General features: G+C 40.3%; 1 protein-coding gene across 1 annotated transcript in view; it reads right to left on the bottom strand.

Moving 5' to 3' along the window:
- The window catches only part of ADCY5 (adenylate cyclase 5), a 220951-nt gene that overhangs the window by 85305 nt on the left and 109402 nt on the right, over window positions 1–26244 (bottom strand). Inside the window, exons 2-3 of the mRNA XM_062004889.1 lie at window positions 6751–6900; window positions 703–824 (exon numbers count right to left, since the gene is read on the bottom strand). Of these exons, the coding sequence (XP_061860873.1) occupies window positions 703–824; window positions 6751–6900 (272 nt within the window). The remainder of the gene's footprint in view (window positions 1–702; window positions 825–6750; window positions 6901–26244) is intronic.

The raw sequence follows: 26244 nt of genomic DNA, 5'->3' as shown, positions 1-26244 counted from the left end.
AAACGTTAAACTTAACTTTGTAACTGCAGCCCGTAAACATATCAAGCAACTAAACTACTACTTTATTTCCCCTTCCCTGGGAAGGGGACAGTGGCAACCTGGTGAAGCTCATGAGTCTGGACTACCCCAGCGACACAGACTTGGTTTGATTCTGCATGACTTGCCAGAGGCTGGACATCAATTTCTTCTGCTCATTCAAGTAGACCAAGGAGCAACATATCACTGGGCGATGGAGCAGGTGCCAAGGGCTGTCACTAACGGACCCTCTGCTGTAACTCCAAACTGGCAGAGACCGTTGCAGGTAATCTTAACCTCAGACAGGCTATGCAATTCACCCCAAGCATTAACAATCTTTAACTTATATGCCATCTTACATGTGCTTCTAACTGCCAAAACCAACTAAAGCCAAGTATACCACCTCAAAATCACTGAGACTCACTCCAGGAAAGGAAGGAAGAGAGAGAAAAAAAATCTAGGGAAAGAAATCAGTTAAAGTTGCTTGTTAAAGGAAGACATTGCAGGAATGTGGCAATCCTCCTCCTGCCCTCTAAGCAAACTTTGAGAAGTCAGCTGGTGATACTTTAGAATCTTTACACTTATTTTGGATTACATGTGCTGTTGTCTTCATCGCTGGCTGTTAAGTGCTAAGCACTGGCAGAGTCCCATGTCCCCAGAAGCTGGGAGATGGGCTTCTGTTCTTACCTGACGTTGTCATGCTTCTGGATGTAGATCTTATGAAACATCATATCTTCCTGTTTGGCATTAATGTCAGCTTTCATCTCCATGGCAACATGTCGAGGAAGTACAGAGAGCAGGAGACGCTCCTGTGGAGTCAGACAGATGAACCAATTAAAACACCTGCTGCCCAGTTAACAAACACACTTTGTTCCGTACTGGGGAGAAATGAGTCATCAGTTTGGTGAGAGATGAGTACAACCAAGCAAAATGGTTTCCATAAACCCAGCAGCTGATCCCCTAACATGTCATATACAATTCTGTCCCAATCCCACAATAAGAATTCAATGATTTTAGAAGAAAAAACCATGATTTTTCATCTCAGCTGTATTAGGCTTGTCATTCATGGTTGCCTATTCTTGCAAATGAATCATAGAATCATAGAATGGTAGGGTTGGAAGGGACCTTTAGAGATCATCTAGTCCAACTCCCCTGCAGAAGCAGGTCCACCTAGATAAGGTCGCATAGGAACATGTCCAGGCGGGTCTTGAAAACATCCAAGGAAGGAGACTCCACAACCCCTCTGGGCAGCCTGTTCCCAAACCATGAAGGAGCCATGCAACTTAAAAAGCGCCCATGCACCATTCTTGGAAGGACTCTGGTAAATGATACTGCATGACCTCCCACACAGCCTCTCCACATTACCAGGAAGTTCTTCACATAACATCGGAGGACCCAATGCCCTTGGGTCCCATTTAAAATTCCTTTCTTTCCTATCTAATCATCTAAGTACATTCCCTCAACAGGTATAAACCTGTTCTTAGCAGCTAACAAGTCAATAGGAATGCCCAATAAAACTATCATGACAAGTTAGCCCTACTATCCAATGCAATATCATACTGCTACACTGAAACCCACTATTAGTGATCACCTGAATTAAGACCTGTGAACCCACTCGCTGACTTACAAGAATATTTTCAATAACCACCCCTGCCATCAACAATTCACAGCTCTTCACCCTCACTTGGCACTTTTAGTTATTGATAATAGCTTTAGTGTGACTTTTGTAACATTATTTTGTAAGCTGTTCTAGATACAGTTTGGCATGCTAGGCAAAGGTTAGTTACACGACAAAAGGATGAGTTCCTGTGTGACCTTCTCTAGGTGGTCCTGCTCTGGCAGATGGGTTGCACTGGATGATCTTTCAAGGTCCCTCCCAACTCTTAAGATTCTATAATTCTGTGACGTTCTGGTAATTTTCCTAACACCTCACCAAAAAGCTCGTGCTTGTTACTATTCTAAATTTGGTGGCAATTTCATGCAAAAGCTTCAGAATTTCAATCTGCAGGTAGTATGTGCTCCAGGGGGGCATTTGTGCATTTCAGGAATCACACCTGAGAAACTGTGCTGAGACTTTCATTTTATTCCCACTCACACCTCTCCTAGTTCATAAGAAGTTTTGCTATTGCTGAAGAAGATGTGGATCAGCTCCACTGTGGTCCAGCCTTCAGGCAGTGCTCTGAAACAGCTGAAGAATCTCAGCTTGCCTTGCTCTCCTCTTGGCATTCCTTTGCCTGCCCTGACCAGGGGGCAGAGCTTTCCTTCCTGACAACAGGAAGACAATGTGCCTAACCTTATCTAACAGCTCACTAACAGGGAACAGTAGGGCTCAAAGGCAGTCCTGACTCAGAGGGGTCAGTAATCCTGTACTAATTACCCATCTCACCAAACCTTTTGCCCATACTGCAGCTATAGGCAATACTCCTGGTTTTTAATTCCTAGTTTTAACTAAAATTTCCACATTCATTTCTTCCTCTAAGGAGACAAAGGAACTCTGGGGGAACCAGAGAAAGATAAATGCACTGGAAATGTGTTCAGCATGCACTGAGACATTTTACACTCTGTGGCCTTGCCCAGTACTTCTTTTTCCCCCCCTTCAATGTGTACCTTAAAGAGACTGATCCTTGCCTCCACTCTCTGAAGAGGTAGTAATAACACAGAAGATATGTTGGAGAGATTTCTATCTCGTCTGCTCACAAATGCAGCAGTCCTGACAAGATATCTGTTTTTTTAAAGTACTCTCACCTTCACTAGCATACTGCAGGTGCTAACAGTTACATATCCACACCTCTCTTTAAAAAACCACCACAAATCATGCCTGTGTCCTCAGGCTTCTGCCAGCTATGAGCGTACTCCTTGAGTGCAAAAGCGCAACACGTTTGTATGTTTTTTGGAGTAACTGCTGTATATGCAGTTGTCATTTGCATATTATAATGGGATATCCCAGAATGTGTGAAAGTTGCTCTAGTAAGAGTGATTTTACACATCCTCTACATACCTCAGAGCTTAATGGGAGGTTCTGGGGCACCCACAGGTTTGGAACGTTCCTTGCAGGCACACAGGCATGGAGGGGTAGGGTTTTTTACATGCTTGTAAAATAGGGACATGTTCATGTTCTCTTACTAATACTCCAAGAGATTTTCACATATATTTCTGGGTAACTTTTGCTTGAGAGCCCCCATCCCTACTCTTCCTGACACCATAGGCACACGATAGATTAAATCACCAGTATCTCTAGGAGATGAGCTACCACCACGCTGACCTATCAGCAATCAAGGAATAAAATACGCTGATCAAGTGAAGCAAATGTGTGAAGCATGACATCCCTCCATGCAGAAACTAATTAGGAAGTTGAACCATGTTACAGAGATGGGCCTTTTTTTCCCTTTTTTATTTGTTGTGAGCATCATGAGCACTGAAAATAACCTCTGAAGCTAACTGGAGGAGGCTGTAACAAGTGCCTTTGTAAAGCAAAAGCCATGTTAAAAGACCTTCAAAATCCCCGTGTTTTATTTCAAATGGAACACAGAAATTAAAGTCTCCACTAGAGTACAATTTTCATTTTGTTATAATGACTAGAAAGTGCTGCAGCTCTCACTGTAAAACCACTTATTATGCACCAGTGAGGTGACTGGAACTGCTGTTTTACAACTATAACAAGGCAGCATTCTGACCTGATAAAAAAAGCAAGAGCAAATTTGTATATAACTAACTCTCACTTCAAAATAAGATGCAAGTACAGTTCCACTGAATTATACATTAAACAAATGCATCCCAAGGAGCACTAGTCTCTAGAACAGGAACAGATGAAAGAGTACAATACGGACCCACTCTGCTTACATACACACAGAGATATATGTATATATGTGTATGTGTGAGCCAGCAATGTGCCCTCATGGCCAGGAAGGCCAATGGCATTCTGAGATGCATCAAGAAGAGTGTGGCCAGCAGGTCAAGGGAGGTTCTGCTCCCCCTCTATTCTGCCCTGGTGAGGCCTCATCTGGAGTCCTGTGTCCAGTTCTGGACTCCCCAGCTCAAGAGGGACAGGGAACTGCTGCAGAGAGTCCAGCGCAGGGCCACCAAGATGATCAGGGGACTGGAGCATCTTCCTTATGAGGACCTGGGACTGTCCAACCTGGAGGAGGCTGAGGGGGGATCTCATTAATACTTTCAAGTATTTAAAAGGTGGATGTCAAGGGGATGGGGTAATGGTTTTTTTCCTGTAGTATCCAGTGATAGGACAAGGAATAATGGACAAAACCTGGAACACAAAAAGTTCCACTTAAAGAAAAACTTCTTTCCTGTGAGGGGAGCCCTGGCACAGGCCGTCCAGGGAGGGTGTGGAGTCTCCTTCTCTGGAGATTTTCAAAAACCACCTGAAGACATTCCTGTGTGACCTGATCTAAGGGAATCTGCTTTAGTAGAAATTTGGACTGGATGATTTTGAGAGGTCCCTTCCAACCCCAACCATTCTGTGATTCTGTATACCTGGAGGACACCTTACAACAACTCTGTACTACATAGGAATTTTAACTATTTATGTCATACTCTCCCAAGATGACCTCAAAGCACTACAGATATTTAGTGTCTTATGACTATCTATTTGTCCTGGGGTTTAATAACACTCTTTTTTAACCACAAGTGATGCAGATATGAAAAAGAAGGACAGCACAACTTTTCAGAGACAAAAGATGAGCAATGGTAGAAGTAAAACTGTGCAGTCCTGATAATTTATCTTTTACTCAAATTCCAAATATTTTCTCACTGCAGAGAACACCTATTTTTTCATCCAAAGGTATTTTATTTGGGCAAGCAACAATGATTCTTGTTATGGCTCTGCTCTAGGTTATCTCAAATAATGAAATCACAAGAAGTCTCTCTCCTGCATGGGACATTCTCAATTTTCATTTACTTTCTGCTAATTTGGATGCTGGTAGATGCTTAATAAAGAAAAACACACATTCCTTTGCTGGAGATAATCTGCTTGCTTTTAATAGAGAACAGTGCATAGGATCTACAGAAACAGGCAAGCAATGATGGCTGTGCAGTTGTCTTTCCCTCCACCCCTGTGTGGAGACTGGCCCTCTCAAGTGTGAGCTGAGCTGCCCTTATTTGTGTCTGCTGTCACCTCAAGATTATCTCAATGCCTCACACATGGGGATGCATCTGATCTGAACCTGGAGATCAATGTCAGTGCAGGCTGTAGCAGCAAATAATCTTATTAGGAGTTCCCAGCTGCCAGGACTCCCAGTTACTGTTGGAAGTACTGGAGGGTGTTTCTGAGTGACTGGCTTTGACCCGTGTTTTTCTGAGGTCTTGGCCTTCTTCTGTATGGTATAGCACTTTCTGAGGAGGGGGAGAAGAAAAAGCCACAAAGCTAGGGCAATCTAGGGCATTTGTCAAGGCATTTTTCATTAACTTCTCTGACACAGAAGCTACTAAATCCAGAGCAGCACAAGCATTTGAGCCATGCTGCTAAGGCAGTCTCTCAGCAGGGAGGACAAGGCTGTAATGAATGAATAAAATGAGATACTCTCTTGGCTCAGTCCTTTCCCCCATTTTAAGGTGCAGAAGGAAGAGTGGCTGCTTGTTTCAGCTTTCTGAGACTACATTCGTTACAAAGGAAAGAGGAGCCTTGAACGTGAATCTCGTTTTCATACATATACTATCAAAATACAGCATATGTACACATTTTTTCCACAGTAAGGGTTAGACAGCAAGTATGTCAGCCAGAAGTACCTCAGGAAACACTGCCAAAAGACAAATTCAGAGATGTAGATGGGCTGAGACATGAGGGAAAATTAAGCTGTGTTGCCACAGAGATGCAATGACACTCTAGTTGATTCATTTCGCTGACCTCTTCCCCAAACCCACAACCGAGCTCTGAGATATCTCTCAAGGGAAGAGTGGAAGCCCCATTTAATGATTCATTTCAAATTGGACTGGACACATCACTACAAGATGTATTGCAGGGTAGAGATGTGTGTTAGCAAGGGAATAGTCAAGCTTCCCCAAAAGGTGTTTTGGATCTAATGCTAAGGGCACAGAAGATGTGTTGCAAGAGAACTCATGAATGAATTAGGGGAGCAGATATGTTTGATACCCTTGATGACTAGGCTATATGCTGGCAGCAACAGGTCTTTTTATAGCCACAAAAAACCAATAACATCAAAGTTGGTGATGAATCTTACTTTTTGAACAAACACAATTCACTTGAGGTCTATAAGGTATAGAGAGGTGTGCAAGCAGGTAGGGACCTTTGGGAAAGGTAGGAAGAGGATCCTCTTTGGAGGCATCAAGGAACAGTATGTTCTATGGACCTTTTACCTTCTGAAACCTGCCTTACAGCTACCTGTTGGCAGAGGCTTTGCTCACAAACACGCTACGCTTTGACCTTTCAAAGAGGGTCAATCCGAAGCCTGTGTGTTGAACACATGGCCTCAATGACGGGTGCAAAAAAAGCTATGCAGACTCTCTGTGTACTGTGTAATTTGAATCCACAAAGCACAGACCACAGGATTTGTTGTTGTCTGCGGAGAAGTCCACCATGGTTTTGGGGAAGAAATTCTCCCGAGTTCTCTTTCAAACCTTTAAAAATCATGCCTCTTACTATCAGCCTGTTCTCGCTTGGATGAGTCAAAAAGAAGAGGCCTGCAAATCCCAGTTTAGAGAAACAATTTGCATGATAATTCCTCTTCAGTAATTTCATTTTTTACTTCCCATTGTTGCTCTTACCTGCTGCTGGTTTTCCCTTTGAGAATGCAGCCTGGCTTGTATGCATTCCCTGGTCTCCTGGAAAGCTTGTCTTTGGGACACCTCTGCTGGGTAGTGGGTACACACGCCTACAATGTTTGTACAGGAGAAGATGAGAACATTGGAGACCAGCTGCAACAAAATAAAAACAGGAAAAAAAAAAAAGAGAGAGAAAAATACTTGGTTACACTTTGGAAACCTGCCATCTGTAACAAAGCACCAGCCAGAACCCAGCCCCTTCAGCGACTCCTTAATACAAACCATGGTTAAACCTCAAGCTCTTCATTCCAGTGCATTTTACCTCTCCAGTCTTTAAAATATAAAACTTCCATACGTGGCCTCAAATATATGTTCTTAACACGGTGTGTTACTTCACTGGTAAAAAAATCATACAATTCTACTGGTAATTTTGTATTGTTGATTTTGTTAATCCAGTATGTTGGAACTACTGTGACAAAAAAATGTACCTAAAAAGGCATGCTTGCTCTGTCAGCTGAGAGTCAGCTAAAACTAGTGCAGACAGATCTGACAGAGGAACACAAATATTTCCATGTTTGTGTACCTACATATCTGGCTTGGAAACATATAAAAAAAGGTTAAATCATTATTTTGAAACACTGCTTAAAAATGAAAGGAAAATGTTGGTATTCAAGAGGTTTAAAAGCAACTTAAATACTTTTAAAAATCCAATTCCTGTTTGAAATTTTATGTTACTAGATGAAAAAAATAGTTCTTTTGACATTTCTGTGAAGATGACTACAGAAAGAATTGTTAAGTCTGAAGCATTTTGGACTGGACAAGCACGAAGGAAAAGCCACATCACTCTTCTGCGTCTACCTGGGTTATATTTTATCAGGAAGCAGTCACATAACTTCTTGCTGAAAAGTAGTGTTCCAATCTTTTATTTCCCAATTGCTTTTTAATCAAAAGGAAAAAAATAATCCATGCCCATTGGTGGCATTTGGTTTATGCAAAATGTTCACAACCACTTCTGGTGGTGTCATGTAAGTATTTCCCTTGACAGAAATCAGTCACAGTAGAACTGTGATAGTCACACAAGCTGTACTGGATCTCCCTTTGAGGTCAGGCTTCTTTGAAACACCTTTCATCTCTTCTAGGGGGAAAGACCATCAGATCTGTAAGGTGTAACAGTAATGTCCAGATCAGCCCATTCCCTGAAAATATGAGGCAAGGCTCTGAAAGGCAGGAAGAGTGCAGGGCACCTCTCAAGCCCTGAGTTCAAGGAAGGTGTTCAGGACTCGCCAAACCAACTTGGTCACTGTGCAGGAAACCAGAGCTACTCCCATGACAAACATGGATCCACATCCCAAAGAGTAACAACCTCTCCAAGCAATCCCACTGGGATTACTCTAACTGTGACTACATCCATGTGCTAAGGACAGTAATAATCATTTTACTAACAAGAAACAAGATTTAGGCAGACAAATCTCATCTTTCACCTCAAAATAAGCAACACCTTAATCTACAGCTAGCTGAAGGACTTCTCCTCTCTGTGGATGGCTGCCAGTAGATGGCAACACTCCAACTTCCCAAGCTCCTGCATTTTAGGCTATCTCCACAGTGAGTTCCTACACTTATCTGTCATGCCACACACACTTATCTATCATGCTACAGTACAATAATCTGCAGGTTATAGATACCTATGGATGATTACCCTCAATGCTTGCTATATGTATTTGCAGATAACTGATTTCCAAGGAGGAAATTATTCTCATACCCTATTTCTACTAGCCTCCAAAGAGACCACACTTTGAACAAAGATAGGGCTATTCAAGGTGCAGGTCATACACATCAGCAAGAAATAAGCAATGTGAAATCAACCCTAATCCTAAACTCATACATTCTCTTCATAATTATATTTTAATTCACCTCTTTCTAATTCAAGCTGGATCCCTCCAGATCCAACGTCCTCCATCTTTCCTTCAAGCTGCTCAGACAACAGCCAACTTCCACCCAAATCCTGCCCATTTACCCTAATTCATTGCTGGTATTTTAAAAATTATCATTACCAGCAAAAAATGTCAACTATAAAAAAAACCACTAGTGCTTATTACAATGAAGAAACTGCTTAAAAAGAGGGCTAAAGTAGAGGTTTCCTAAGAGTTACTCTGATTCTTGCTCCAGAGCTGGACTGATTGCAGGTCACAGTCTGTGAACAACGCTTCTACAAATTCATAGTTACCATACAAATACATAGTTACCATGGGCTCAAAGGGTTTAACACTACACAGCATCTTGTGCATGGCCAGACTACAGCAAGACTCCCAAATCCTCTCTATTGGAGTTATCCAGTTGTGCAGGAAGCAGAAAAATTATCAGGGCATAGAAAACAGCATAGGCACACATCATATATCTGAAATGCACAAAACTGAGAGCATAGAAGATTTTAAGGAACTATATAGCTTTGTTTTTTTAATTCCTAGAATATGAGACTTCATTTCACTCACAGTCAATAGCACAAACCTAAAACAAACTCCCCAAAACAGTGACTCAACTCTTGCACCAAGAACGGGAGACAACATGTGGCTTAAATGTCAGGAACACACCAGGAATTAACTGAGCAGAAAAGAGGAGTACCACAGTCCAGAAAACAAACTCTCTTTGGGTATACCTTGATATCAACAAAACGTCCCCCCAGTGGGGCCCACCCATGAAGATCCATTGTCGTGATGACGCCTTAAATAGCCAAGCTGTACATCGCAAGGCGCATGATTCATATTATGCCAACGTTGTCAAAGAGTTGTACAAAAACCATCATCAGACTTGACATTTTTCATAATGTTTGTGGAAAGCAAAGCAATTTAACTTTTCAGCACTCACTGGCATCATTTTACACAGACCCAAAGGACTTCAGAGACTGATTTACAAGGCAGACTCAGATGTCCATGCTTCATCAAGTAGGAATAAAAACTACATTGCAATGTGATTTTTAAGTAGCAGGGGACAGACAATCTGAATTTATTCTGTTAAGCAGAAGCTCATTTAATTCACAGTAGGGCATCTTTGCAACACCCTGAAACATAAGGGGAGAAATTACAGTGTGATGCTGAAAGCATTGAAGATCTGCAGAGATTTAAAACTGAAGCTCCTGCTATTTGCAGCAACAGTTGTTATGTGAGCAGGAGCATTTTGTTCAATATCTGTTCACAATCATTCTCTTCACAGGTGTTTTAAAATATATTAAAGCCAAAAAATACATGAAAAAAGCTTTCTAATCTCATTCATTTTTTTTCACAGTTCTCTGTCTTAATAAAATAAATTGATATTGTGTTTGCCAAATGGTACTACTTGCTTATCAGTTTCCTTGACATTTTGCTATGGTAACCAGCTTCAGTCCCAGGAGGAAAGAGATGATGAAGATATTAAAAAAACTGATTCCCCAAGCTCCATGGCCTGAAAAGTAAAAACATATTATAGCAACTATTTCAGACAATCTGTGCTTGAAGAGCTGTTCGAGGCAATGGGAAAATACAGTTGTCTACTTTGGAGATGATTTCTTTCCCCTGCCTCACTAGAGATGTGGACTAAGAAGACTCCTACCATTCTGATTTTGAAAACTAGCAGTTTATAAAAGGCTATTTCACTTACATATAACTCCTAGATAAGCTATTAAACCTGCCTGCAGTATTGCCATATTTATTTCACAAACTACTATGTTTACACTTAGAGCATCTGCGTGTGGAAGAGAAATGCTATTATCCTGGTGTTACCAAGGCTGAGCTCTTTAAAGGTAATTCAGTATGGAAGAAAAAGCTATGTACTACAAGAGGTGTTCAAAAACCACTGTGACTCCCCGGTTCCACTGAAATAATAGCTCATTCAAACAAAACAGACCAGATAGTTTCTAGTCACTTTGATTTCATCACACAAACAGAGCACTGCAATGCTTTTGCTGAATCTTTCACAGTAAACTGTTTTCAACATTTTTTTCCCTTGGTGACTGAAAGAAAAAGAGAGAGATGGAAACAGTTTAGTTCCACGTGTTCTTGGGGTTATGAAAAAACAGTATTACAAAATCAAAATGGAGAGCTAAATTTGGCCTGACTCTATTGTTAGAAAATTGATGTTTTGGGCATTTCAGGCCAGTCGAAGGACAAGTGGGATCACTCAGTGACCAGGGAGGAGCCTCCAGATCACCACAAGCAGAAAAAGTATCAGCTTGCATCAATATTGTCACACTTTTCCCTGCTGTGCTTCTATTTGATTATTCTTCAAACACCAGATGCTATTCAATATGTAATTAAGAGACAACAACATGGGATAGCATAAATTTTGTTAGTTTTCTACCTCTGCCAGAGCAAACAAAGCTGGCTGCTGCCATGAGAAGGTGGGCCACATTCCTCAGAATATCACTGCTTATTATAAAAATTACAGTTTCTGGGTTTTTTTGACAGGTTACTCTGCTTTGGTCCATTTCCCCTGCAGAGTCTCAGAGTTATTTCTGTTCTGAGATCACAGGCCATCTCCTGTTAGATTCCAACACCACTAAGCAGTGTTTTGCATCACAGAATGGTAGGGGTTGGAAGGGACCTTTAGAGATTATCTAGTCCAACCCCCCTGCAGAAGCAGGGTCGCCTAGTTCAGGTCATATAGGAACATGTTCAGGTGGGTCTTGAAGACTTCCAAGGAAGGAGACTCCACAACCCCTCTGGGCAGCCTGTGCCAGGGCTCCCTCACCTCACAGTGAAATAGTTTTTTCTTATATTTAAGTGGGTACCTACTTATTTTTAGTTTAAATTAAAATATTGTTTCGATGTTTTCATAAAGTTCCATTTTGAAAATAACTACATTTGAAGCTTTTACTGTGGGGCAGTAAAACTGTTAACATGGGGAAAGAAAGCAGATACATAGAAATCAAGAAGTCATGCAAAACAATATAGAGGAAATATCAACCTATATATCTCTTCATTCCAGAGTGTACCACTTCTCTGCCTCTGCTTTCCAGCTCTCTTAATATTCATTCAGTAGCAATTTTTTGTTTGTAAATTCAATTATCAGTGCAAAAGCTAATTAAAAGCAGGTAACAACTGAGTTTTTAGAGTACATTTCATAGTGGTAGGATATGGAATTGACAAATTGGTCCAATTATTATCTGCAGGGGCAGACAATGAAATCAGCTTTACTTTTGAGAGTTCCTTTTTTTTTCCACCATGACAAGATATTATAATATATACTATTATATATACTATATATATACTATTTACCTGAAACAATGTAAGAACAAAAAAAAATGATTGACTACAAAAGCTCTAACCATCCAAGCTTCTTCTATAGCACCTACACCTTTAATCTTGAATTGGAAGTACAGATAAATTCTAAAGATAAAAAGCACAAACATCATGAGAAAAATGTTGTTGTTATAAGGTATAGCTGGTGCTGGTTTTAAACACTTTCCCTGAACAGCAGTTAACCCTCTATTCCTCTTTATGCACTTCTATCTAATAAGAAAATTGGAGCAGCTACAGAGCCAAAGGCGTAATGAAAATTAAAATGAAAGACAACGTGAGCTGGCTCCAAGATCAAATTACTCATGTATTTGTGCTGTGTATACAACAACATCTTTCATTTCCCAGAGCTACACATAGAAGAGTACTAAGATAGTGAAAACATGTAGATTACTCTGGAAAGATAATTAAACAGTTAAAAGTCATATAGTCGTCTCCCAATATTTGGCCAGTAACGAACAGGATAAGGACTAGTGAAGAAATTAGGAGAAGTTTTTTCTTTTAAACATGACAAGTATTTTTACTGAGTACTTGAAATAAGTGCAACAATGAAAGATTACATCAATACACCAGAGACCAAGAACAAATTTTCTGAAGTTGCTATATAGCACCTTCTCTTCTGTTCTGTTGCCTCTGTGCAGCAATGACTTACTTGGATCTTGAGCAGAACATAAAACTGGTTACACCCACTAACTTCCAAAGATTCCTCTAAGTGTGCTTTATGCACACGAGTGCATACTGAAGCCAGGTCTGAAAGTTTAAATGGTCCCCTAAGTCATAGTATAATTTAACTATCCCAAAGTAGTAGAATTTATTACAGTGATGCTCTCAATACACAGTAAATCTCTTCAGTTGATGTTGAAAACAAAAAAATTTTTCACAGAAATAGTTCTGAAACTTCTTTGCATGTTCCTTCTATTTAGGAAGGCTACAAGGAGCAAAAGTTGCCTACTTTCATCTTTCAACTAGATTTTATACTCAGCATAGTGTTACTTACTGAGTGCAAAGCACTGGGGTTTTTTTTTTTGTCTGAAAACTCTAAAAGAACCCTTATATGACTCGTGAATAAAAGTCAATAAAAGCAACACACTGAAGCTATCCATTCTGTGTATATCAGCAACCACATCACTTTTCCAGCCCCAGTATATGTTGATCTTTTATATGTGATGCCCTGTTCCTCCAAGGGAAAGCCTAAGAAGTATTTTGCCCCACATACATTCATTTATTCTTTGGAATCTAATTTACCTTTAAAAAAACATATCTGCAAGCAGAGACATAATACACTGCATACCTTATCCAGACCAAAACCCTAAGGTTTTTATATTTTCAACTCTCCAGTTGTTCAAGGAGACATCAAGAAGAGTGTGGCCAGCAGGTCAAGGGACGTTCTGCTCCCCCCCTACTCTGCCCTGGTGAGGCCTCAACTGGAGTCCTGTGTCCAGTTCTGGGCTCCCCAGCTCAAGAGAGACAGAGAACTTCTGGAGAGAGTCCAGTGCAGGGCCACCAAGATGATCAGGGGACTGGAGCATCTTCCTTATGAGGAAAGGCTGCGGGAACTGGGGCTGTTTAGTCTGGAGAAGAGGAGACTGAGGGGGGATCTCATTAATATTTGCAAGTATCTAAATGATGGATGTCAGGATGTTGGGGCATCACTTTTTTCTTTTGTATCCAGTGACAGGACAAGGAGTAATGGAAAAAGACTGGAATACAAAAAGTTCTATTTAAATATAAGAAAAAACTGCTTCACTGTGAGGGTGATGGAGCAGTGGCACAAGGCTGCCCAGGGAGGGTGTGGAGTTTCCTTCCTTGGAAGTCTTCAGGACCCACCTGGACACATTCCTATGTAATCTGATCTAGGTGGACCTGCAGGGGGGTTGGACTGGATGATCTGTAAAGGTCCCTTCCATTCTATGATTCTGTGATTCTATGACATCACAACATTTGATGTTGCTTTTCTAATTTTAATGCCTCACACCTCATTCTACAATATTTTAACTAATTTGTTTGTTGCATTCTTCCATACAGTCTTTCCCACTGACATTGTCATAGAGAATACAGTATTTATGACTTGTGGGATTTTATAATTAAAACATTTAAATCCTGTTTTTTTGAAGAACAAAACATTACCAATGAAAATGTATTTTCAGTAAGCATCTCAAGAGGAAACATTGCTACATGAAATGGATAAATTCTACTTCCCTATCACAGTCTATTGATTGGGTTTTTTTTCTCCTGAGATTTCAGAGAGCCCGTTTTCTTTGATTACAGAGTGAAAAGGTTAAGAAATGGAGAAGATACTGTCCTGACAAATCTTGGTGTAATACTGGCTAAAAGAAATATTTCTGTCTAAATTTTCCTGGAATAAATCACAATCGCAGCAAAGCACCCTCTGCATGGTGGCACAGCCTGATGGGGAGGAGGTGCTGCCCTTTGTAGAAGTATAACAGTTGAGAAGGAGATTCCCAGGTCCTATCATCCATCCTCACTGAATATCCATGGCAACCAAGTTTCTGTGTATCTTCACATTTAACATGCCTCATGAGCTATGAAGCAGCACTGGTTTTCACGTGAGGATCCTTGGTGGTGAACTGGATGAAGAAGCTGACGGCCTGTGGTTAAGCGGGTGAGACAGCTGCACGGGATGCTGCCACCTGGGGAGAAAATCCAGTGGCCCTTGGATGCAAGAGTGAGACCCTGAAACAATTTAGAGGAAGGCTTCTTACCCTGAAATTGAGATGTTTTCCCTTTCGCTTCCCCTGTCAACAAGCTCTGCTTTGTTATTTAAATCATCACCTCTTAAGTCTCTGCAACCAAGTCTGTCTCTTAAAACTGTAAGAGCTGACACACCAGCCAGGTGCCTCTCCCCATCACGTATGTAGCAGCACAGAGAGCTGAGCAGAAGCTGTAAGTTTGGCCAGCTCAAATCTGCTGTGGCAGCCTCCAGAATGTGCGAGAAATAGAGGATTGGTATTGCCCCAGACCTCATGAGCAATACTGCAGAGTGGGTTAATTGGGGTGCATTTAACACTCCAGTTCAGTTAACCTGACCTTAGTCAAAATGCATCTGTACGATGAGTGAAGTCATCCCCCTAGAAGCCTGTTTGTTCTGATCTGTAGAGGTATCTCTGTGTCAAAGACTTCAGCAACCAAATACAACCTTACTGAAAGAAAAGCTCTTCAAAAATAGGACTTCAAACATTAGGTACATCTCTTTGAGGTCATGAAAATGGATGAAATCTCCTAGTCTTTCTGTGCATGACTCACAGTTGTTGTTGGTAAAACATCTTCACACACAAAATATGTCAGATAATGTTGATAACTGTACAAAATTTGACCAGATGCATGAGTTCTTAGGCAATTTGGAGAATTACTTCAGTTAGCAAAGCTCTGATATGCCAGCAAAATCAGTTCACAGAATCAGAGAATGGTAGGGGTTGGAAGGGACCTTTAGAGATCATCCAACCCAACCTCCTGCTCAAGCAAGTTCCCCTAAATCAGGTCACACAGGAATGCATCCAGGTGGGTTTTGAAAACCTCCAGAGAAGGAGGCTCCACACTCTCCCTGGGCAGCCTGTGCCAGGGCTCCCTCACCTCAACAGTGAAGTAGTTTTTCCTTAAGTTTAAATGGAACGTTTTGTGTTCCAGTCTTTTTCCATTACCCCTTGTCCAGTCACTGGATACAAGAGAAAAAGGGGATGCCCCAACATCCTGACACCCACCATTTAGGTACTTGTAAATATTAATAAGATCCCCCTCTTAATCAGTCTCCTCTTCTCCAGACTGATCAGCCCCAGTTCCTGCAGCCTTTCCTCATAAGGAAGGTGCTCCAGTCCCCTGATCATCTTGGTGGCCCTGCACTGGACTCTCTCCAGCACTTCCCTGTCCCTGTTGAGCTGGGGATCCCAGAACTGGACACAGGTCTCCAGATGAGGCCTCACCAGGGCAGAATAGAGGGGGAAGAGAACCTCCTTCAATTGGCTGCCCACACTCTTCACACTCTTCAGCTGTTCTGCAAATGACTGTAAACATGTTTGATTTCCCATTGTTTTCATGCCAGTTCCACCTGCCTATGTGCTCTCAAGGCAGGAGGGAGATACAATAGGTGTTAATTTAAAAGGTGTTAATAGAAAAAAAATGTAATTGAATAGAAGCTGAATTAAGAAGTCTTGTTGTGCTTTTGAGAGTATCCACAAGACCTCTGAAGCTAAAGGAAGCTGTAATCAAAGAGGAGAAAGATTGAGATATGTGCTTGATTCATCTTTTAATTCCTATTTCCTTCCCTGTTTGGTGGAAGGGATGTGAGAGAAGGAAGACAAATGTCTTTAGGTCCTCCTAAAATTAGTCTGCTACACTAAAACACACATGAAACTCTTCAACATAGGCTAACTCAACAAGCAAATTCATATGCCAGTTTGACCTATAAGGGAGCAGGATTTTGTTTACTGAACTGTTTTGCACTTTTTAGAAAATTTGGATCAGGTAATGCCTGGCAGCCATCCTACCTACATGATCTCAGTAGAAGAGATCAGCCCATCCTGCAAGATCCCAGTTCTCCACAGTTACTTCCACAGCAGCCACTACCTGCCCTCTCAGCCCTCCAGGTAAGGGGTGCTCCTTTCCCAACACCTTACACACTGACAGCAAACACAGTTCATAGAAATGTATGTTCCCAAAACCTTTGGTTGCTTTCAACAGCTGTGAGAAAAAAATATCTGTATTAAATAAGCAAAATCATGCAAATCAACATCCCTCTGCTTCCCCTTCTATCACAGTACACCCTGGTCCTTAGTGCTTCTGGGAATATTTCCTGGACTCAGATGGAGACAGTGCATAGCCCCTTATCTTCCACAGTCATTTAAGCACAGGCATCACCTCCAGGTCACTTGGGAAAGAAAAATATTTATCTAGTTACATGAAAGTCTTATTTATCTGGGAAAAAAAGAACGTTCCTCAATCTCTCAGCAGGCAGAAATGAGTGCCCCAAATATGGTCTGTAAGATATAAAAATCATTATTTCCCAAGCATTTAGAATGTGTGTTTTTGGAAGGTGGTAAGTTAGGCTGGTTTTATTTGTTTGTGTGGGAAGAAACGTAAAACTGGAGAAAGAATAGAATACAGATGGATATTTCTGTTTTGATTTAAAGAAGACCTGTCTTCTGTTGCTGGGTTACAAATCAAGCCAGGGCAGCTTGCCCACCAGTTATGCTCCTTCCTACTAACACTGCTATCCCAGCATATATTTTTACTAAAAATGATGTACCAAGCACCACCAGCAAAGGCTGAAGTCTTGAACTAAAGCAGCGTCTTGTACCAGATGAGGTGAAGAAGCAGCATTCATAACAGATAGCAAAGACTGTGCCACCACTAATACACAAGGCACTTTGTAAGGGATCTGACTGGATCACAACTGAATACTCTCTTTTGAAGGCTGATGTGTGGTTTTGCCAGGTATTGCAGTAAACTAAGCTGACTTTTGAATGACAGAGGTTGTGTAGAAACCCAAGATCCATTATCGTATCTTATGGTCTGACTGCGTGAGCAGCTGAGCATACTGATCTCTAAGCAGATTTGGTTTCAACATCATAAAAACTATCAGTAGGCAAATTCCCAGTCAACAACAGACAGCTTTAAAGCACATTCCTTGGCCTTCAGCTTCACCATACTGAATTTCAAAGGTGTACGGTAATACAATGATTTTATAGAGAAGCTTTAAAAGACTCTTCAGATTTGTTTATGAAGACAAGTGTAAGACAACCTAACGACTAGGGTTACGACCAGCTCTGTTTATAATACAAATTACACAACACAATTTAGTCTGCCTTTATTTCATTATACACAACGACTCTCCTCTCTGCCTTTGGAGCTGCACTACACTCTTCATTGTCTTTCATTCCACCTTCTTTATACAGTAACTCTCATTATTATCCATCCTGGACTTCCTTCTCAGTTCCCTAGCCCTGTCTTTCCTCCAGATGCACACACAAATGCATGGCCTCACAATTCCAGGATCAAATCAAATGAGTATTTTTAAACTAGCCAACATGAACTTCATTCTTTTCTGATAGCTCTGCTATTACAGGAGCTTTTCACAGAGTATGTTACAGAGCATGGTTTTAATTGCTATCTGAAGGAAAACATTTCAAGGTATACTTTTGAGACATATGTATTAAAAACATTATCCAAGTTCCATTCCACATATTGCATCATTGATTTCTGTAAGCATTATGAAATGGTTGGATTCTTGAATCAAGACACGCTAATAGCCGTAGGTGATTTTTGCCAGCATCTTAAACTTGCTTTTTCTTGCTGTCAAATGTATAAGATAAATATACTGAAAATATTTGCATTACGATACTGTAAAAACAAATCAACCTCAGTTTGCTGGTGATGCACAACTTGGAACAGTGTTTGAATTCCGACAATAGAAATAAGTTGGGTCTGCTGAGAATTGTGCAGGATATAAAGAAAATAAATCCAAATTTCTTGAGCTAGTGGAAAATTTTGAGTCTGTAATTGAGCATGTACTTTTATTCTCCCAAAGATCATTATCAGAGATTATGTAGCTGAATAGGTTTTCTGAGGTGAACTTAAAATAGACCTAATATCATAGTAACCTCCCCAAGAGGATACTGTACACCACAGAACTGGACTTTGAAAAACAGTGAATTACAAATGTTTCAAGTAACCTAATCTGAGCAAGAAAATCAGAAAAAGTAGGGAGTACTTATTTTCAGATTTTTTGGTAATATAAGAAGACAGCAAAGGACCTAAGAGACCACACAGACAATGCAAGTCATTCCCCTCTTGCCTCTTAAAAATATATTGTATCTGAAAATTGATATAATTCTGTTGACATTTAAAGGGTGTGGAACAGCAGTACTTGTTTTTATTATATTATATACAGTATTTCTTTCAACATATCCCAAAGAGACACTTACTTTTCTTGAAGTGGACAATATTGATCATAAACAAATTAGCTTAGAATCTGTTTTCCCCGCCATCACTCTCTTGCATCACTACTTAAATATTTAGTCAAGGCATTAGATTTTTTATTTCCAAGAATACAGCACCTGTGCACTTGGCCTTGCCTAGTCAGCCTTTGACAAATCAACACTTGTATTATGTGGAGATTTATTAGCATACTTCAAACCAAAATGAGTTTATGAAAAATACTTCTAATGGGGAAGATAACTGGATAAATGATTGCTTAAAGAGCAGAAACATAGCTGAGAGAGGTTTTTTTATCTACTGAAAACCTGATACTGTTATTGCCTTCATGTCTGGGAAATGAGAGACACCTAAAAACAAATAAAGAATTTATCAAGAGAGAATGATGATAAAAAATGGTACAAAGTGGTGTAAAATCTTTCAGTATGTGATCAGACTGTGGTTTGAAAGCATAGACTGGTTCTTTGCCATGCTACTGCAATGTGATAGCATTTGCTGGTCTAAATCCTTCAGGGAGCTCATAAGCTGCTTTTGATAGGATAAAGATATTGGATCTAGTTTTCTATTCTTACCAGTTTAACCCCATCAACTTAAGACAGATAGGACTAGAGAAAATGATTAATTATATCTCTAAGATCTTTTATCATCAAACACTTCTCGATGCTTTATGAGAGTCAGTCATAAGCAAATATGAGATATGTCTTCAAAGGCAAAGCAGGTGGTCCTTGACAGATAGTGGTGATAACTAATACATCATCTAGTGCTCTAATATGCATCCTGCTGCAGAGCTGGTAAAATAACAGTAGACAGAAGAAAAAGTGGAAGGATGGTGAAAGTCATAATTCCAGATATGTAATGCAAAGCCAGGAGAATACAGAAACAAAACAGAACAGGACAAGACTTAAATGGGTGTTTCCTGCCATTCACTTCCTTCATCCATTGAGGTCTCCCAGATGGTTTTTCTAACTAACAACTGCTCTTTTGAGAACACCAAACACCTTTCCTAAACAAGGAGTAGAAAAGTTTCTCAAAATGGTTCCATAAAGACGCTCCAGAAAACAGTCATGTAGTTCTTAAAGGACAAACCACAAAATACACCAGCTCAGATACACCTTGTTTGCTTATGCATAAAAAAACCTCCCAACTTTATTTCTGTTTAAGAAACTATTTCAGAAATTTGTAGCTGAAATCAACTGATAAAACCAACTACTTCAACAATCTGACGCTAAGCCATTGCAATAATTCCAGGCATCACATAAGCATCATGAAAAGGATTCACCACAGCTAAGTTTGTCTAATACTTTTGTTATTACCAGAATCTGGGCAGAAATTCCTCATGTCAGCATCTATCAGTTTGTTGTGTTCATGTTTTACTGAAAAGTTTGCCGTGTCAATGTAGTTTCAGAAAACACATTAAAAAGCCAAAAAGGGAGGAGAAGGGGAGAAGGAAGAATGTGGTGGAACATCAGAAGAGGTAGAATCCAAAACAAGCAAAAGATTGAAATTGAGATGGAGAAGTAGAGCTCAGAACAGAGGGCCAGGACTAGTAAGTTATGAACATAAGCAGAAACATTTGCATGATTATATTCTCTCATAGAACCTGAAATCAAACCACTATTTTGTTCCACATTTTTTTCTGCCTCAAAAATAACTTCTGCTCAATATCAAACTATGAACACAGCCCCTTCACCTGGCAGGTCTGCAAAGAACCAAATGGTCTCTGTTGCTACACCTTACTGGCAGAGAACATAAGTATCAGTGTTTGTCCTGAGACTGCCTTAAACAAGGGAAGTGAATTAAGGCTGCAGAGGCCAACTAAAATGCTGAATAACGTTCCTAAACTCACAAGTTAGTTTTTATCCGTTTCAAATAAGGCTCAGTAGGCAATGTGTCAAGTTTCCTATCATGAGTGCCCAGCTTCACAGTTTCAACTTGCCCTTAAAACATCACTTTTACAGTGTAATATTGCTGTATCTGATTATCAGTGCTGAACAGATCAGGATATACTATCTTACAAACGGCTCTTTGATTAGTTCAAAGCAAGCAGTGCTCTTTTTCAAAGAGAAACTAGATGGAAAATCAGCACCAAATTTTATTGGACTTTCAATATGTGTTTGATACCTCATTCAGGACTTGGGCTTCATGAAGCATATTTACCTTTCCCAGCATTTCCTACAGTTCCAGATGGGTCAGATGCTAGCAACTAATCATCATTTTATCCAACTATGCACACATCAGATCTAAGCAACAGGAATTAAAATGCTAGAAATTATCTATCTACAAGAACTAAGGAAGGGAATTAGAGATTTAAAACAGTAGAAACAGGAAAATAAGGTTGAGTTACTTCATATGGCTCTCTTTAATTGAAGGAACATGTGCTGGGTGATTTCTTGGGGGAGGGGAAGAAAGACCTAAACAGATGTTGTCCTAAGTCCACCATGCCATATACTAGTATAAAAGCCACTAGAAGTGGAAGTCAATGTAGCTGACACTGAGCAGTAAAGCAACTTGTTTGATCATGAAGAGCCTATTTGCAAGCATGCCTTCTCAACTCTGCTCCTGCTTCTCAATTCGAGTACCTGAAGTCAGTTCCAACATCAAAGGAACAAAAGATGCACCTGGCAGTAACAGCTTTCACTTTAGGGAGAAAAAGGTCTTCCCTTGGTCTGAATGCAGATGGAAAATGTACTCAAGTACATTGATTCCTAAAATGAGAAAGATCCCCAGCATTATCTTACTAACAGCAGGTGCAATTCCCTCAAGGAAGGTAAATAACCCTATGCCATGTCATCTCAATTTTTTCCCCAGCTCTGCAGAATTCCCTCAGTCCAACTACAACTAAATTTCACCCAGTGGGTGTTCAATCAAGCTCCCTTCTAGCTACTGTCTGTAACAGCTGTATCAAACAGACAACACGTGTTTCTTCATGCTTATGATTAAAAAGACAAGTAGTCTACCTCTCTCCTCATCTAAAATATGTAAGGTTTCTATTTCTGCATTCCAGTGTTCCTTGACATAGCTTATACAATAATCCATCACCAGCAAGCAATTAGGCAATTAAATACCTTTGGTCCCTCTAAATTCTTTCCAATTTCACCATGCCCAACTTTTGAATACTTGACAAAATACACAAGTCAGGAAGCACAGCAAGCAGATGGACAATGGGGGAACTTACTCTCTTCACGAGAAAGTTTTTTAGACACGTGCACAGTAGTCCAAAACTATTACCTTTATCTCTGTCCTTAATATATACTATGGGAATGTGCCTAGTATTTTTTGGCAAACACACTTGATGCCTACTCAGCATGCAGAGATCACCACTAATGAAGGAACTAATACTGCTTCTATACCATGCTGTGTCTTGACATCAGGCTGGTCTGAGGGCACCTCAAGGATGCAAGGCATTGCCAGAGCTCCTCTACTACAACTTCCTTTACTCAGATGGAACAGTTCAAAGAACTTACAGAAAAGTACTTTCTCCTCCTCCAAGGAAGGATGTAAAATTCTCCAACTTCAAGGCTGAACTCTAGCAACTCCTTACTCAAAGGAGGCTGTACACCCTTCCTCCCACAGAGATTTGCAGAACCTCCCTGTTGAGCCAAGAACAGCCTTGTTCCAACTCATGAATTACATCCTAAAGCTCCACCAGCTTTTGAGTAGGGCCAAGTTCTGCTATTGTTGCATCTGGACAATCAAAGCAAGGACAGCAAGGCTACATAGTTACTTAGATATTGTCTCCTACTGTACTTATTTCAGACACTGGTCAGGTCTACAAGACTACTATGTCATATCTTCTCAAAACAGGGAAAAGAAACTCCATCATTGAGTTGCTATAATTAACAAGTGTGTTGCCAGTATATGTTATCATTTTCCCCATAGTATGGTTACTATACGGGTCTTCACAGAAACAACAAACATTTGATTCATTCTTTCTCTCTACCTTTTACTTCATGTAGTCAAGAAGTTTGTGGTAAGGCTTATAAAATATTAAAACCATCATAAGTACTTTATTCAATTTATTTAATCATTGAAACTATCCCCACTAATCCTTACAACTATCACAAGTTCTTTATGGTTTAAATAAATTATTATGCTCTGAAAATAACTTTTATTTTCACACATTCTCCTTCCACCACAGCCTGCTCTGATCTGCAGGTTACAACTACACTGTTTTCTGCCCACCTGAGTATAACTCTAGCCCTTCTCTACTTAGCAAGGCATACAGAAAACAGAGTTACAGTCCAGACCTCTAGGATAAAGATTGAACCAATCTTTTAGCACTTCTAGATGACCTTCTGTTCACCAGGTGTCATTAGAACAAGTCCCCTTCCATCTTTATTTTGGTAAATCAGTCCTTTTTGTCTGTCACTTGGCTATTACCTCCCTTTCTCACCGTGTCTATTACAGAAACCCATTTTTAATCGCTCCACAACACTTGAATCAAAACCATTTTGTGCATTTTCAAGGTATGTACATTGGAAATATTCTCCAGATCTTAGGCTGTGAGACTCATTCACTCATCCATTTAACTGGTATAAAGTGATAGGAAAGTCAAATGCAAATTCAACTGGGAGATTAAAAATATTCTTTTTTTCTCCTGGTCCCAGAGGTAAATCAATTTCTGGCATTTGTGCCCACACACTCAAAGATTTTCAGGTATATAGCTGTCACCAGTTCATTAAGATGCATTGATGAGGTGGTTTTAGGAGCTGAAACTCCGTATCTGTATAAAAAGATCAATTTCTAAAAGCAATTTAAACAAATGAGCTTCTCCTACAGTAAAGCATAGTCTTTGGGCATCCAAGATCAAATGTAATTCAGGCACTTTTTTATAAATCTCAGAAAATCTTAGCTCTTGCTCTCCTGCATGTTCTGAGCAAGCAATTATATCCTGAGTTTTGATGGAGATAGACACTGAAAAGTATTAGCAAACACAGTGAGGGTCACTGTTCAGAAGTGGAGAAGCTGTTGATTTTATTTCCCACTGGAATCTACTGGGAATAAATGAAGTACAGGCATCCAGAAGAACAGCTTGTTCTCCAGGCTTTGCTCTGTTCAAACAGGAAAAACATAAGTTATTAAAACACATCCACAGAGCACAAGGTCTGAAAACAGGCTCTGAGGTCTTTTGCCTTCCAAATCACAAGCACGACTCTAGACTAGTGCTGGCAAAAGCAAACGCTTTTCCTCTTCTTACTACTTTATTGCTTTTTGATATTATCCTTATGACTAGCAGAGGCATGTCAGTATTGCTGTCCATACTGCTTCCCTCAACATGCAATCAGAGACTGCCCATATCACAGATATTTCTACTCAAACCAAGTCTTCATAGTGGTTCCAGCAAGGAAGCTAATAACTGGATAAATTAAGAGCAGCAGTCCACTTCAAACAGGCTCAGTCTTTCAAACTGGCATGCAACCACCATGTCTTGCTACCTCTGCTACAAAGGCAAAATACCAAGCCTGATACCTCAGAGAAAGATACTTCAAGGCATCCTGTGCTAGAATAACCCACACAATATTCCTTCGAAATCTCAATAGCTAGGTGTTGACTCTTAAGCATGAAAGTTAATGTTTCTTTTGCTATCCTAAATGCAACATGTAAGTAAGGAGAGGAAGAAGCACTACATTAGGCATTCTTCTGGGTACTTACCTACTACAATCTTTCTCCTACCTCAAAACTCTAGATTTAGTTTCTGATTTTAGCTGTAGAAAGGATAGAGTTAATTTTGTATCATCAGAAACTGCACTAACGAGTGTTATACGATTTCCTACTTGATCATTAACCTGTCAAATTCAGCATAATAAACCCTTCACCAGTTTAAGGAAACACAAAAGACTTGTCATGGAGAGAATTTTAAGAACATGACAATCATGTAAAAAAAAAAAAAAAGCAGCGATGCTACTTTGTACAGCTGGATCTGCAAGAAATAATTTTCCACCTTCACACAGAAGCATCTGCTTCTGCAAGTTTTCTTCTTTTTAAAAATCCCTTCAAACTTTCTGAGCTCTCAGCAAAGAACACACTGAATCATGGAGTCACTCAAAATGACACTTCAACGCTTTTCAGGAACCAGGCAATGGTCTGGTATACATTGTTTATGATCTATATCCCCTTGTAATATATCATAACCTAATAAAACTATGTCAACAAGTATTAAGGAGGAAGAACTAACAGTAATTTTCCAGGCACATCATGCCATCTCTCAAATGCCAAACTTCTACTACCAGCGTTATCCACAGAGCCTGCAGCTGCAGTGCATTCAATATATTGCAACCTAAGCTCTACGTATGTTGCTGCTGGCTGATTTTCTAATACAGTGTTTGAATGCAAGAGGTAATTCCAGGATCTCCACAAGTAGTAGGAGGACAGTATTCCAGGCACAGTTTGCACTCCTGAGTTTGGAAACATCCTCACTATCAGATAAAGAGCCTTTTATAAACAGCACCAAGTCAATGAATTTCTCCAAAGTGTAAAGAGAGCCACAGAACAGAGATCCTTACATGGTGGTACACTGACAAATGAGGCCTATAATTTTGTGGGAGGAATTTCAGTGTAACTGCTTTTCCCTCGCTCAGTTCTTTCTTCTGGTGGCTACCTCCACTAGCTGTAGTTTCCTAGAAAGAGGGCCAGGAGGCCAGCCAGGGGTTTCAGGCTTCAGGATCCACCTGACCATTCATCCAAGTCAATCAGTTAGTGCCTTTTCAACATGATCCACACAATCATGGGTATCCACTGCAGCCATGGGACTTAGCACAGCAGTCACACTGAATCAGCTGATAGAAACCATCGTGTTTGGGACCCTGCTGCAGCCAGGGTAGCTGCAATACTCCAGACACTGTGTGTCTTTCTCAAGACATATCACCAAAAAAAGTCAGGACTAAAGAAGAGAGTGTCTTCAAGGATATCTCAGAAGGCTTCCTCTTCTCTTTCTGAATAACTGATAAACTAAAGCCCTTTGAGTATTTATGGAAAGGATGGCTTCTGGCTATGAACATAGCTCTTTACAGAGCCAGCAATTCCACTAGTGAAATGAGCAGGCAACACTTATGGTGGCCTTGTCTGATAGCAATGGACGAGGCTGTCCTTTCTCATTCACTCACTTCTTCACCCATAGCCCTGCTTGAGTTATTTGTAGCAGCAATCCATTAATGTTATCTGACAGTTACTATTAAAAGTGTCACAAGCATGTGCATGCAATAACACAGATACTGCAGGGAATCCACTGCAGGCCACTATCTTCCCAGGCACAGAAAGCAAGGGGAGGGAGATGAAATACCTT

Source organism: Colius striatus, chromosome 11 (genome assembly GCF_028858725.1).
Source record: "Colius striatus isolate bColStr4 chromosome 11, bColStr4.1.hap1, whole genome shotgun sequence".
In the NCBI taxonomy this organism is placed as follows: Eukaryota; Metazoa; Chordata; class Aves; order Coliiformes; family Coliidae; genus Colius; species Colius striatus.
The sequence above is the reverse complement of the archived record's forward strand: the minus strand, read 5'-3'. Positions and strand labels throughout refer to the sequence as shown.